General features: G+C 44.3%; 1 protein-coding gene across 1 annotated transcript in view; it reads left to right on the top strand.

Moving 5' to 3' along the window:
* TMEM104 (transmembrane protein 104) overlaps window positions 1-10,792 on the top strand; it is a 164,192-nt gene extending 153,400 nt beyond the window's left edge. The window contains 1 exon segment of the mRNA XM_029600599.1: window positions 9,066-10,792. Within this exon segment, the coding sequence (XP_029456459.1) occupies window positions 9,066-9,826 (761 nt within the window). The 3' untranslated portion in view covers window positions 9,827-10,792.
* The last annotated feature ends 4,202 nt before the right edge of the window (window positions 10,793-14,994 follow it).

Below are 14,994 nucleotides of genomic sequence, written 5' to 3'. Positions count from 1 at the left end.
TGATGGCACGTCATCTTCCGACCTGGGGGGCTGTTCTGGAGGCCTCGGCCACGCCCCCGGAACGCCCCCGGGCCAGCACCATGCCCCCCGGCTGGCACCACGTTCCCTGGAACACCCTGAACATCGCGTCGCCCACCCGACATGCCCCCAGCACGCCCCCCTAGCGAAGCCCTGGGACTTACGCGTGTCCTGGGGCTTGCACGCGCCGCCAAGCCTATGCAATATAGGCTCAGCGTGCGCAGGGGCGTTTTAAAAGGGTTATGCGCGTAACCCTTTTAAAATCTACCCCTTGGTGTATTGCTCGGGCATCCTCTGCTCAGTCCTCACCCATATGTGAGGATTACCATCCTGCTTGTCCTGTGAGAAAGCAGAGTTGCTTACCTGTAACAGGTGTTCTCACAGGACAGCAGGATGTTAGTCCTCACGAAACCCGCCCGCCACCCAGCAGAGTTGGGTTTGTTCACGTTTTCTTATTTTATTTTCGCTTGTACGTTTTGCTATAACACGAGACTGAAGAGGGACCCCTGCTGGTTGCAGGGTTGGTGCTATGCTGAGCATGCCCAGTAGGTGCCAGTCAAAGTTCTAGAACTTTGACAAGTGTTCCGTGATTGGGCTCCATCCTGATGATGTCACCCATATGTGAGGACTAACATCCTGCTGTCCTGTGAGAACACCTGTTACAGGTAAGCAACTCTGCTTTGTTCATGATGATGATTCCTCCTCCTTTAGCAGCTGATTTTATAATAATTGTTGAATCTCTCTTTAATTTATCCAGAGCATCTTTTTCTGATCTTGATAAATTATAAGCTGTAAAGGATTTCCTTTGTTCAGTTGCTTAATATCTTGAATTATAGATTCCTTAAAAGTGTATAGAATTGGATCAAAAGGACCTGGTGGTGTCCATATTGATTTTGGATAAACAACTGAGGAATCACTTGCTTGAACTTCATTTTTACCAAAAAATGCCTTTAATTGCAAACATCTAATAAATCTCTCTAAATCAATTTTCATTTGAAAAGGGTCATATGGTCTACTAGCAACAAAAGATAATCCTTTTTGAAAAACAGATATCTCAGAGGAAGATAACACCTTATGGGATAAATTAAAGATTAAACATTCAATATTATCATTTTTGAAATATTTGAACCAATATGTGATTCCTCTATTGCTGTTGATCTTGGAATCTCGGTGACCGTGTCAATGATCTCGACCAATTGCCTCTCTTCGTTTGACTTTGGAAATTGTTTTTTTTTTGCCACAATATCGCTGACCCCACTACAAAAAATTGGAGGATTGAGGATCATCTGAGTCATCACTACTCATGGATTCATCTGATGTAGCAAACGTAACCTTGCGGGGTTTTTACTGAGACATCCAAGGGTAGACATAACCATGTTGATAATCTTCTGCATCCCGTGTAAATGTATTGGTTTTATATTTCTTTAATTCTTTCCTAAAATTCTCAGTGTTTTTCTTAAGATCTAAATATTGCGAGTTATATACATCTAAAGTTGCCATGGATTTAACTGCTTCTAGTTTGGTGTCCAATTCTTGTTTAACTACCCCTCCTACTTACCCCTCCTTCTTCTTTAGTTTTCTCAACAATTAAAACCATTAAATCAAGTGAACATTTGTTCAAAATAATATTCCATCGTTCCACAAACTGCTTATCTTCGGGGGGAAGTGACGTCAGCCCTACAGCATGGTCGCTTGAAGCGATAGCTCCTCTCTCACCCCCGCGAATTTAAGCTTGTATGTGCTATTCAGGCTAATTTTTCACTTCTAGTATTTACTAGAGGACTCAGGCTTAACTGGTGATGTCACATAAGAGAAAATCGGTGGATTTAAAATCATTTGCGTACGACCTGAGCGGCTCCCGTTTTTCGGCCTTAAGTGAGGTTCCGGAACCAGGAGCTCAAGTAATGGCGGACGGGGAGCCGCGCTCCGAGTCTGAGTTACCGGCCGCAGAGGCCACTGGAATTGGGATAGGCCTGATCGGGGCTCGCTCTGAACCCACGAAAGAGGACTTTAAACAATGGTTTTCGGAGATACAAAAGGACTTAAAGTCAATTAAGTCGGATATGCAAGAAGCTTTAAATGGCTTTCGATCTGAATTGGGAGACTTTGGCCGGCGGGTTGAAGACGTGGAAAACATGGTAGAGGGTCATGCAGTGGACGTCTCCCATATTAAATCTGATGTGTTGGATATACATGCAGCCCACGAGGACATTTTATTGAAACTCGCAGACATAGAGAATCGTTCACGGCGTTCAAATATCAGAATAAGGGGGATCCCCGAAGCTGACAAATATAAAGATGTAGACCGAGTAGTGCAGGACTTATGTCGACAAATACTAAGCACTCGCTCGGAGCCTCATGAGCAGTTTGAGGGCGCCATTATAATAGATCGAGTGCATAGAGCGTTACGTGCTCCGAATCCTAATGTACCTAGGGATATCATTGCGTGTCTTCACAGTTACCGCCTTAAGGATGCAGTTATGCAACAAGCGCGCAAAGTTGGTGACATTAAATGGGATGGTCAAACTGTGGCGATTTATAATGATCTAGCAGCGATTACCTTGCAGAAACGCCGGGAATTGCAACAAGTCACCACTTTGCTTCGGAAGGAAAATTTGAAGTACCGGTGGCTCTACCCTGCAGGACTTGCGTTTACCAAAGATGGCGGCACACACTTCATTAAGACAGCAGAAGATGCGGCCTCCATTTTGGAGGCGGTTGGACTACATCTTCCTGTGGCTGAACTCCCTCTTCAGAGGATGGTGGGAGTCGGAAGGCCCAGATGGCAACGAGTGGGGAAGACGGGCTCCAGATTACAGCGTAAATCTTTGGATCGCGGAGATACTACAGACAGTGTAGACTGAACGATGTGTGGTAGTTTTATTAATGTTTCACACACAGTCTTCGGCTGATGATCGGGCACCACATCTTTGGAAGGGGACCCTGTCTTTACTGGTGGTTGGGCTTAATGGTTCTTAATTAGAGCTAGCCTGAATACCTATGTTTGATCATGTTAAGATGTTTATTGTTAGTTTTCCAGTATTGGGGGGGGGAGGGGGAGGGGGGACCTCACTTGCTTCTCTCACGTTCTCTGTCGATGACTAATTGGCAGGGGATACGCATGGTGGGGAAGGGGGGAGGGAATGGAGGGGGGAGGGGGAGGGGGGGTACAGGGGAAAGGAGGGAAAGGGATGCGAGGTGTGGGACAGGAGATGGGAGGGGTCATGGGATGTAGAGCGGTGGAGCGCCATGGGGTACTACAATGGCTTATTTTTGGAATAGGGTATGGGGAGATGGTCAGGGGGATGAGGCTTGGGTGGGCTATGTATGTGTTTTGGTGGACGTTGGTGGGTATTAAAGCTTGATGGCTCTTAAGGTCTTATCTGTGAATGTCAAAGGTATCAACCATCCTGCCAAACGCAAGAGTTTATTTAAGGAAGCACTTTCCGCTAAGGCGAGTGTTTTGCTCATTCAGGAGACACATCTTCGTAAGAAGCATGAGTATCTCTTGAAATCAGCCCATTTTCCTTATATCTTCTTGGCGGCTAGTACTCCTATGTCTAAATATACTGGAGTGGGAGTTTTGATCTCTCGGGATCTTTTAGTTACTGTGGACAAGGTCCACAGAGATCCTGCAGGTAGATTTATCATAGTCTCCCTGTATATCCGTCAGAGCTTATATATCCTGGTATCTATATACAATGCCAATGTACATCAGAGAGAGGTCCTAGACAGGTTGGATGAGCACTTGTTAAGATTTCCCAGCGGGCGATTGATAATCGGAGGAGATTTTAATTTAGTATGCAATCCAGCAAGAGATTGTTCAAAAGGGGGGGGTCATTACTCTTCTGTGGATCGGAAGGCATTACTTTCATTTCTAGACAAATGGAAGGTTGTGGATGTCTGGAGGGAACGTCACCCTAGTAGTAGGGACTTTACTTTCTATTCCCAGGCTCACGATACTTACACCAGGATTGATTACTTTCTTATAGATCAATCATTGGTAGGCGATACCACGGAAGTGGGTATCGGGAACATTACATGGTCGGACCATGCTCCTATCTGGTGGTCATTTAAAATTGATGGTCTTAGGAATGGCCGTCGGTTCTGGCGGATGAATGACTCCTTGCTTAAAGATAAAGAGATAGTCCAAGCTCTTAGAGTGGCCATCAAGAATTATCTACTTGATAATTCCAATGAGGATATTACGCCAGTTGTATTGTGGGATTGTCTTAAGGCAGTGATCCGGGGCCAATTAATTGCGATAGCATCCTATCAAAAGAAAGAGAAGGAAAAACAACGCTCTGTTCTACGGGAAAAATTAGATCTCGTGGAGCAAGCTCACAAACAAACACCCAGTAAACGTTTGCTAATGGAACTGGGCGACGTCCGACGGCAACTCCAAAAACTAGAGGCAGATGAAATATTGTATCATATGGATTTGACTAAAAGAACATATTATGAGCATGGTAACAAAGCAGGGAAGCTATTGGCGCATGCTTTAAAGACTAGAGTAGCACAGGCGCAAATTACTAGTATAAAAGCAGCGGATGGGACTGTAGTCCTGGATGGGGAGGGGATTGGAGCGCAGTTCAACCAGTTCTTTGCTACTTTATACCAGCGGGATGAGACAGCTACTGAGGGGGATATCGGGAATTACCTAGCTACGGTTGAACTGCCTTGTTTAGAAGGCTCAGTGGCAGAGAGTGTGAATCGCCCTATCTCGGCGTTGGAAGTTCTAGGAGCCATTTCGGAATTAAAGACCGGAAAATCCCCAGGAATTGATGGGTACACTCCCATGTTTTATAAGACATTTAAGGAGGAGCTGGTGGGTACCTTAGTAAATATGTTTAATAGTCTACGATTAGACAGCCATCTACTACCAGCGGCAAATGAGGCGGGTATTACTATTTTACCAAAACCAGGGAAAGACCCCAAGTTATGCAGCTCTTATCGGCCTATCTCATTAATCAACATTGATTTGAAGTTGCTGGCGAAAATCTTAGCCAATCGCCTGAAGATTGTTATTACATCTTTGGTACACGATGATCAAGCTGGCTTTATGCCAGGTAGAATGGCGGGAGATAACATACGGAAAGTTGTAAATTTAATATATTATGCCCGTCAGAATCAGATACCTTCCGTGCTATTTGGGGTAGATGCCGAAAAGGCATTTGATCGGGTGCACTGGCCTTTTTTGTTTCAAGTCCTGACGAAAGTGGGTTTAGGTGGGCATTTTTTGACGTGGGTGAAAGCTTTATACAGAAACCCATCAGCTTGCATTAAAGTGAATGGGAACTACTCGGACAATTTTGAGGTACAGAGAGGGACACGTCAGGGGTGCCCATTGTCCCTCTTTATTATTTGCGCTATGTTTAGAACCCTTGGCGGAAATCATACGACATGATGGGAACATACGGGGAATTCGGGTTGGTGACAGATCCTATAAGTTAGCACTTTACGCTGATGATGTGCTGTTTACGTTGACGGACCCTGAAAATACGTTGTTGAGGCTTCTGCCACAGCTTGAGGCATATGGGAAGGTATCCGGGTTCAAAGTCAATACTGATAAATCAGAGATTCTCCCTATTGTCCTATCATTGGAAGTGGTTGCACATCTGAAACGGACGTTCCCCTTTCAGTGGGCGAAGCACTCTGTAAAATACTTGGGAGTGCAGTTGGGTCCTGACTTTACGGATTTGTTTGACTTGAATTATACTCCACTCAGTAAAAAGCTGGCTGGAGAGCTGCAGACATGGGATAGGTTAACTCTTACATGGTTAGGCCGCATTGCTGCTCTTAAGATGACCTTTTTGCCACGACTCGCCTATTTATTCCAGACCTTACCGTGCATAGTGCCAGTCCCGTATTTAAAGCGGCTACAAGCCAAAATCTTTTCATTCATTTGGAAACGAAGGCCTCCTCGGGTATCGCGGGTTATATTATATCAGCATAAATTGGAGGGTGGATTGGGAGTGCCTAACTTGTTAAAATATTATCTGGCATCACAATTTCGGGCAGTAGTTGATTTCCACAATTATAAATTTATCAAACCTTGGGTGCAATTAGAGAAGGACATGGCCACTCCTGTCGTGATAGAGGAGGTATTTTGGGGTGGGGGTAGGTCCTCTATGGATCTATCTAGTGTATCACCTTGTCTTGCGGTCACACTCATGCTGTGGCGCCGGTGGAGAAGACAATTGGTGGGGGATAGACAATATTTCTTCTCCACACGGCTTCGGGGCTGTGAGGCTTTTCCGGCAGGGAGTGCTGGGAAGACTTTTCGGATTTGGGCTACAAAAGGTCTATGCACTCTGGGCCAATTCTGGTTTGATCAGGGAATGAAACCCTTTGCAGATTTGTGTGACACTTATCACCTGCCTGATGCTGATCGTTACGCCTACCTACAACTACGTCATTTCATCTATGTTAAGGAGGTCAGGCGGGATTTGCTAAAAGGAAAGACACTTATTGAAACCTTCTGTGAACAGGCCGGTACGATGCGAGGGGTGATATCTAAGCTTTATACTCTCCTTAATGGGGCAGTGACTCAGACGGCTCGTCACGTCTTGGCATGGGAACGGGATTTGGGGGCTCCCTTTCCGGAGGGAGAGTGGGCAGCTTGCTTTCAAGCCATAAGTCATAGTTCTATAGCAGCACAATTATTAGAAAACAGTTATAAACTGTTGTTCCGCTGGCATTTCACACCTACTAAATTGAAGAAAATGGGGTTACGTACTGAGTCACTATGTTGGAGGCACTGTGGTCAGGAAGGGGATTTCTACCATATGTGGTGGACGTGCCCGGCTATTATTTCTTTATGGTCTCAGGCAGAGACGTGGCTACGACAGGTTTTACAGGAGGATATACACCTTAACCCGAAGGAGATGCTGTTGAACATCCCTGATGAGCAACGCTCTGGAGCTTCTACTACGATTGTGCGGGCGCTGGCCTATGCTGTGCGAGGGGAAATTGCCAAGCAGTGGAAACTGGGAAAAGCCCCTGAATTCTTGGAGGTATTACTGAGATTGAAATGGGTCTACCACATGGAATATTTGACAGCCTTAAGCAAAGACAAAATGACAAAATTTCTTAACATTTGGCGACCCTATATGCAATGGTCTACCTCTCATAACAGCTGAATCATACCGCTCTGAGGGCTGGGGGGAGGGGGGGTGGTGGGGATTAAAATTCATATAGGATTCTGTGAGATTCCTGTTAAGAATTTAGACGAGTTGGCAGTTTATATGTGTTCTATTGTATTCTGTATTCTTTCAACCAGTGGCATGACATATTTCAACAAGTTGTACAAGTTTATTGTTGATTGTATTCTGCTGTTTTTACTGCTTGAATTAATAAACAGATAATTACAAAAAAATACAAAAAAAAAAAAAAAACTGCTTATCTTCTGAAAATAATTTTGGTTTTTTTAATATTCTCAAACCTCTTGGTATTCTTTCACTTTTGCAATATTCAATTAATGTAATCCCATGTAGTTCCAAACAGACAGATCTTTTATAAACATTATAAATTTGAGACCAATCAGAATTTGAAAAATCAGACCCTTTCCTTCAGATGTAGACATTTCATTAATCAAGGTGTTAATGTGATCCTGTGTATATCTGAAAGCACTTACTCCATTTGCTGCTAGCCCTTTCCGCCTAATTTCTGAGTAAAACTCAATATATCAAGGCTAACTAGTGCGTTAAATACTTATGCAAAACTATACCACACTCTACTTAACCCACAGCCAGAAGAATTTATTAAACATCAATTTCTAAAAAATCTTTTTGAAAAGGAGGAAAAGACTTCAGTTGCCAGATTGACACGTTTCCAGTCAGTCTGGTAAAGGGCACGAAACACTTTCCTACTTTTTCATTTTTTATTTATTTAGTTTAAAAGGGGGGGGGGGAGACCACTGATACATCCCCTTGACTCAATGAACTCTTTCTCAATGATATTTATAAATTCCATAATCCCATTTGAAGAAACTTCATTAATGTCCATATTGTAATAAATTCCACAAAACATTGATTAGTGCACAGTACTTTTCTCAATTTTTCAAAAGGTGGAATCTAATAAGCTCTTGTATTCCTGAAGAATTCAAACAAACTTCATCAGCTCAGTGTGTTGTGGAATTTAGTACAATAGACATTGATGTTTGGAAACGTGTCAGTCTAGCGTCTGAGGTCTTTTCACGAAATTTTTTTAGAAATTGATGTTTAATACATTTTTTTTCAATGTGGGTTAAGAAGTAGAGTGCGGTATAGATTTGCATATTTTAATCATCTGATTTGTCTGGTACTTAAAATGAAGTGATCAACCAAACTATCAGTTGTAACTGAATGTAGTACTGCTTTTGATTTTATGTTCACAACAAACTATCAGTTGTAACTGAATGTAGTACTGCTTTTGATTTTATGTTCACAATAATTTTTTTTTTTTTTATATTTTATTTTTATATGCAATTAAAAACTTGCTCTCATTCAGTTACAATCGTGAATGTGGTTGATTACTACTTTTTAAGTACTGGACAAAACAGACAATTAACTTGTAACAACCCATATTGGTTTTCATGTTTATAGTGACGGGGTGTATAGAAGAGGCTTTGTGGATGTTATAGTGATAATGTTATGTACCTATGATGTGATGGAGTGAAATGTTCAAACATTTTGAAATATTCAAACATTTGTTCGAGCATGGCATTTAATCTTGTTCAACTCAATAACACATAATAAGGTTTTGAAAAAAGAAAAAAAAAACTACTGAGAAGATAGCCTCTAGTGAAAAGTAATATGTTAAGTGTGTAGTTACTGTTTGGAGTAATGTCGGATGAGCTTGTAATATATAGAAGCCCATGTGTCTAGATAAAGCCAAAGAGTTTTCAGTTCTTGATTGGGTATATTTTCCACACGCACATGTATATTTTGCCTGAGGCTGCAGTATGCAGAGTGGATAGGTATATGTAGATGCTGAGTTTACAGTGTGATAGATAACTGAGCCTTCATGATAGCTGAACTCTGATTGTTCTGTTTTCTTTCTTCCAGCCTTTAGCATCATGATAATTTTAGCTTTGGTTCGGATCAGCAAGGGTCAAGGCGAAGGGCACCCCCCTCTGGGCCAGCTCTCTGGCATTCGCAATCTTTTTGGGGTGTGTGTCTACTCTTTCATGTGTCAACACTCCCTGCCATCCTTGGTCACGCCCATCTCCAGGAAGAGGCATCTGATGCAACTTGTTCTGCTGGATTACATTCTGATTCTGGGCTTCTACAGCTTGCTGTCCTTCACTGCGATCTTCTGCTTCCAGAATGACAGCCTCATGGACATGTATACACTCACCTTCACCAGGCATGATATCATCAACCTTGCCTTCATCCGCTACTTCCTGGGACTCTTCCCTGTCTTCACCATCAGCACCAACTTTCCTATCATTGCTGTCACGCTGCGTAATAACTGGAGGACTCTCTTCCATAGAGAAGGGGGCACCTACCCTTGGGTAGTGGACAGAATTGTTTTTCCACTAATCACCCTAGCTCCTCCCATTTTGGTGGCTTTCTGCACGCATGACTTGGAGTCGCTGGTGGGCATCACAGGGGCCTATGCTGGCAATGGTATCCAGTACGTCATCCCTGCCTTCCTCGTCTACTGCAGTCGGAAGCAGATGCAACTCATCTTCAATGGCAACATTGTGAATAAGTACCGGTCACCATTCCGGCACACTTGTTGGATCTGGTTTGTTTTGGTCTGGGCTCTCTCCTGCCTCCTATTTGTGACTGCAAATATAATCCTAAGTGAAACAAAACTTTGATTGTGGGACAGCAATCGCAAGGGACAGAAAAAAAATAAAACTTTTTTCATGCAGGTGCGCTATAGAGGCTCCATCCCACTTCTGTCCTATTGACTATAGAAAAAAAAATCATAATAGGTTTTCATAGAAATGAAAACTGTCACTGTGCTTCACTATTTGAATATTAAAGCATTTACATAATCTGTGGCACAGAGCAGCTGTCTGTCAAGCAGGCTTAATACCCCTCTGGGCTCAATACCTCAGAAATGTTTCCCTGCATATGTCTCAACTGCTCATTGCATTTCCATGTATTCATTGTGTGTGTTGTGTCAATTGTGGGAAGATCAAATTGAACAGGAATGTACCGTTCCCCTTTGCTGGAGAAAGTAAGATCTCAGTACAACTTAAAAGTAGGCTTGTATTCTGCTGATCATCTCACAGGGACCAAATCCAGGACTTTCTTAGCATTCAGACAGGTGGATCCAGAACCAGTGTGTTATGCATCTCTACCAGGAGATGGAGACGGATCAAAGCTGGTGTCACGGGCTGTATATACTCCTGCACTGACATCAGCTTGCCAGTATTCTGTCTCCAGCAGATGGTGGACGTGCATCTCCCTATTGGGGATTGCGTTGAAGTTTAATGGAAGGAGAAAGAAGGATAGAAGTTTATTGCCCCGTTCTCCTTGGTGATACCTTATGGTCCCTCCCTCGGTTGAGTTTTCCTGAGGTGATATCTGCAGATCCCTCCCTCAGAAGAGTGCCTTGGTCCGGTAGCTGGTTTTTCCAGCATGGACTTAGCTGTAAAAAAAAAAAAAAAAAAAAAAGCTGAAAGGCACATGGGTACACCAAGCCGAGCACAGCAGGGAAGGTACATGGCACTCTTCCCCTGCAGCTGGAGATAGACTCCATTCTTGGCTGGGACAGGCTGAGCTCAGGGAAAGAGTTTAAAAAAAAAAAAAAACCCCGAAAGAGGGAGAGTCTATTTTTAAGGATTCCTCTCCCCTCTGGTCTCCATGCTCGGCATGCCAGCCCGACATCCATTCCCGTCTCCAGAGGAATTCGGAAACTTGGGTAGCCTGGTGGGTTGAACAGTCTTGTGGGCTAGATCCCGTATTCAGGCTCCGAATTTTGCTGCATGGTAGGGCGTCCAAAAAAATGGCAATTATATAAAAAATATATCACACACTCTTAACACAGCATATCATATATAGTGATATATAAATTCATTAGAAAAGATTTTATTATTGTATACAAAACATTTTATCAAAAAACTTCAACAGACATTCAATTACTATTTATCGTCGGATACATAGAGTGAATAACAAATGTTCACCATAAAAACTCATTCACACACACAATCATGCTATAGTTGGACGCACAGGAGTGCACTTCAGGACGCTTAAAAGTTGGACGCACGAAAAATTGGATGTTCCGCTAATCGGGTATATTGGGCGCCTAATTTTTGGATGTCTAAATTTTAGGCCAACCAGTCCTTTTCAACTGATGAGCTCAGCCAGGAATGCATTCTTCTCAGAGTTAGTTTAGAGCATGTGATTTATTATGGCTCCAATAGCAAAAAAGCCTAAGTGCCTGGCCCCGTGTGCTACTTGCCATATTTGGCCATCTCAGCCTACGTTCCCTCTAATTTGTGTCAGCACTGTTTAGAGGCTCAAGGAGACTTGTCTCTGTCTGATTTTGCTAAACCCAGTCCTTCCCAGCTCATTGTGGGAATGAAAAAATTGTTGCCAGATATCTCGCCTGGAATTGGGATTCCCCTAACTGGTTCCTCAGCAGAGAAGGTAGTTCAGTGGGTGCAGTACCAACACCCCCTGGTTTTGGTCTGAAACAGTCTACCTCTTCTTAGATGGAATTTTTTCAAGGGCTGCAGTCTTTTCTTCAGGTGCAGTTGTTGGCCCCAGTTAATAGCAATTCAGGATTGCAGTCTGCCGATCCCTGCGCACCTGGTGTTGTGCTTAAGCATCAGAGTAAGTCTAGGCCAGCCATGGGTCGCTCCGATAGGATCTGGATGGCACGGATGATGAAATTGGTCCTTATTCCTTGGAGGATGGGAAAATTCCCCTGGGGCTGGAGCTGTATATATCTATGTTGCATTTCTTTCATAGAGATAAGTTACCGGCTCTGATTTCCCAGACATTGAACATGCTGGGAGTACTGGGGTCTGATTCCATGTCTGAGCCAAAGAAAGATCCCATTTTGACTTTTGTGTAAAGTCTCATGTTTCTTTCCTATTATGGAGACTATTCAAGAATTAATTGATCTTGAATGGGGTGCCCCGGAAGCTAATTTTAAAAGGGGGCAAACCTTGGAAGGGCCGTACCCCTTGGATCCGGCTGCAAGGGAGCAGTTGCATTTTCCGAAAGTGAATGCACTCGTGTGCTGTCACCAAGCGCACAACTATTCCCGTGGAAGGGGGAGCAGCAAGATAGAAGAATTGAGGGCATCCTTAAGCAAGCCTTTGAAGTGATGGCAATGAATTTGCAGATAGCTTCATGCTGCTCCCTGGTGACTCACTCTTGCTTACTTCTCTCTAGAAGTCAACGAATCTGGTGTGAGTTCCAGAGCAGTGATAGAACCAGCAGCTGCCTTTTTGGCAGATGCGGGTGTGATCTGGTCCACATTTCGGCAAGAGGGGTGGCTTCAGTAATAGTGGCCAGACATCAGCTATGGCTCAGAAATTGGTTGGCTGATACAATTTCAAAGTCTAGTCTTACTAAATTATTCTTTAAAGGATCACTCTTGTTTGGGAGTAAGCTGGAGAAAATGGCCAATAAGTGGGGTGAGGCCCAGATTCCTCTGTTGCCAGAAGACAAGAAGCAGATGCCACGCTCCTTCGGCACGAGAGGTCATATGAGGGGTTTTGGACATTTTCATCCCTATAGAGGAGCAGATTCTCAGAGAAAGCAGGTCTCAGTCCTTTCATCCCAGACAATCCAGAAGAGGTGCAGGCTCAGGTAGTGATGCCCCTGAGCCGCTCAATCAAGGTATGTTGACCAACCCCTGGGAACAGGTGATAGGGGGTTGCCGCTCTCTATTTTATCGAAGATGGGTTGAGATCACTTCAGATCAATGAGTATTGGAGATAAGGGACAGTTATGCGCTGGAGCTTCTCACTGTTCCTCAGGATGTCTTCATAGTGTCTCCATGCAACTCTCCATAGAAGAGACAAGCAGTGAAGTTGTACATTATCAAGACTCCTCAGCCTGCGAGCTGTAGTCTCAGTATCCAGGCCTCAAGAAAATATGGGCCAATATTCCATTTACATCATTGTGCCAAAGAAGGAAGGCTCCTATCGCCCCCATCCTAGATCTCAAGGGAGTCATGGCAGTACAATTGGGGGAATTTCTGATGTCACTGGATTTGTCAGAAGCATATCTTCATATTCCCATCCGATTGGCACATCAGCAATTTCTACGTTTTGGGGCAACACTGTCAGTTCTAGGCACTACCGTTTGCTCTGGCCACTATGCCCAGAACCTTTTCCAAAGTTATGGTGGTGGTTGTGGCAGTGTTAAGAAAGGATGGCATTCTGGTTCACCCATACTTGGACAATTGGCTGATTCATGCCAAGAGCCTGGAAGAGAGCCTTTGGGTCTCACATAAGGTGATCTCCTTATTGCAGGAACTAGGCTGGGTGGTGTTCTTGGCAAAGAGCAAGCTGCAACGATCTCAAACACTGGAGTTACCTAGGTGTTCACTTCAACACAAAGCAAGGCAGGGTGTTCTGCTGGGGAGCCACATTCAGAAGCTAATGGCACATGTGTGATTAGTGACAGAATCAGCACGCCCGACTGTGTGGTCTTATCTACAGGTGCTCAGATTGATGGCAGCCACCCTAGAAGTGGCCCCATGGGCAAGGGTGCATATGCGTCATCCTCACACCCTGCTGACTCGTCAGAGTCCTCAATCTCAAGACTATTTGATTCGGCTTCACCTTCCATTGAAAATTGGCATACAGTTGCAGTGATGGTTGCAAGCGGGACCATCTAAGGAAAGGGGTTTCCCTACGATCACCAGACTGGCTAGTACGACAAATGCGAGCCTCCAGGGTTGGGGGCCCCACTGTCAGGCATTGATGGCACAAGGGCGCTGGAGTACAGAAGAGTTTCTCTGGAGCATCAATCACCTGGAAGCTCAGTTGGCATCCTTGCGATTTGTGGACCGATTGCAGGGTCGAGTGGTCTGGATAAGGTCGGCAGTGGCACAACAGTGGGTTACATCAGTCTCCAGAGGAGAAACCAAGAGCCAGCAAGTGTCGCAGGATATAGCCCAACTCATGGAATGGGTGGAAGTGCATCTTCAGGAGATCTCAGCCTCCCACATTACAGAAAAAAACAATGTAAGAGCTGATTTTCTCAGCAGACATAGTCTAGACCCAGGAGAATGGGAATTGTCGAACAAGGCATTCCAACTCATAGTGGGACCACTGGGGTCTTCCATATCTCGACCTGGTGACATCTCACAATGTGAAGGCTTCTCGCTTCTTCAGTCACAGCAGAGACCAAAATTCCATGGGCATTGATGCCATCATACAGGAGTGGCCAGTGTGCAAGCTCCTATATGCCTTTCCCCCATGGCCCATGTTGGGTAGAATCATTTGGAGGATTGAGAGTTACAAAGGGATGGTACTTCTGATGGCACCAGATTGACCCAGGAGGCCATGGTATGCAGATCTGCACAGGTTTCTGGTTGACCCTCCTATCCGATTACTGGTTCACAGGGATCTGCCTCGACAGGGCCCTATTCTTCATGAAGATCCAGCTCAATTTTGTCTTACAGTATGGCCCTTGAGAGGGCTCAGATGCTGAAGTGTTGGTATTCTACTGCAGTGATTGCCACCTTGCTATGAGAAGAAAGTTCTCTACTTCCTTAACCTCTGTGTGAGTTTGGCAAGTGTTTGAGGCTTGGTATGAGGATCTGAGGGGTCCTCCCTCATTCGGTTAAGATCTTGCTCATTCTGAAGTTTTTTGCAAGATGGATTGAAAAAGGGCTTGACCCTTAATTCATTGAAAGTACAGGTGGCAGCTCTTGGCTATTTTCGAGGTCAGGTGAATGGTGGACCCTTGGCTTATCCAGATGTGGCTCGCTTCTTAAAAGGTGTGAAGCATATTCATCTTTCCCTGCGATTGCCAGTACCTTTGTGGAGTCTTAATCTGGTTTTAGATTTCT

Source organism: Rhinatrema bivittatum, chromosome 4, assembly GCF_901001135.1.
Source record: "Rhinatrema bivittatum chromosome 4, aRhiBiv1.1, whole genome shotgun sequence".
Lineage (NCBI taxonomy): Eukaryota > Metazoa > Chordata > Amphibia > Gymnophiona > Rhinatrematidae > Rhinatrema > Rhinatrema bivittatum.
This window is presented reverse-complemented; position numbering and strand designations above follow the sequence as displayed.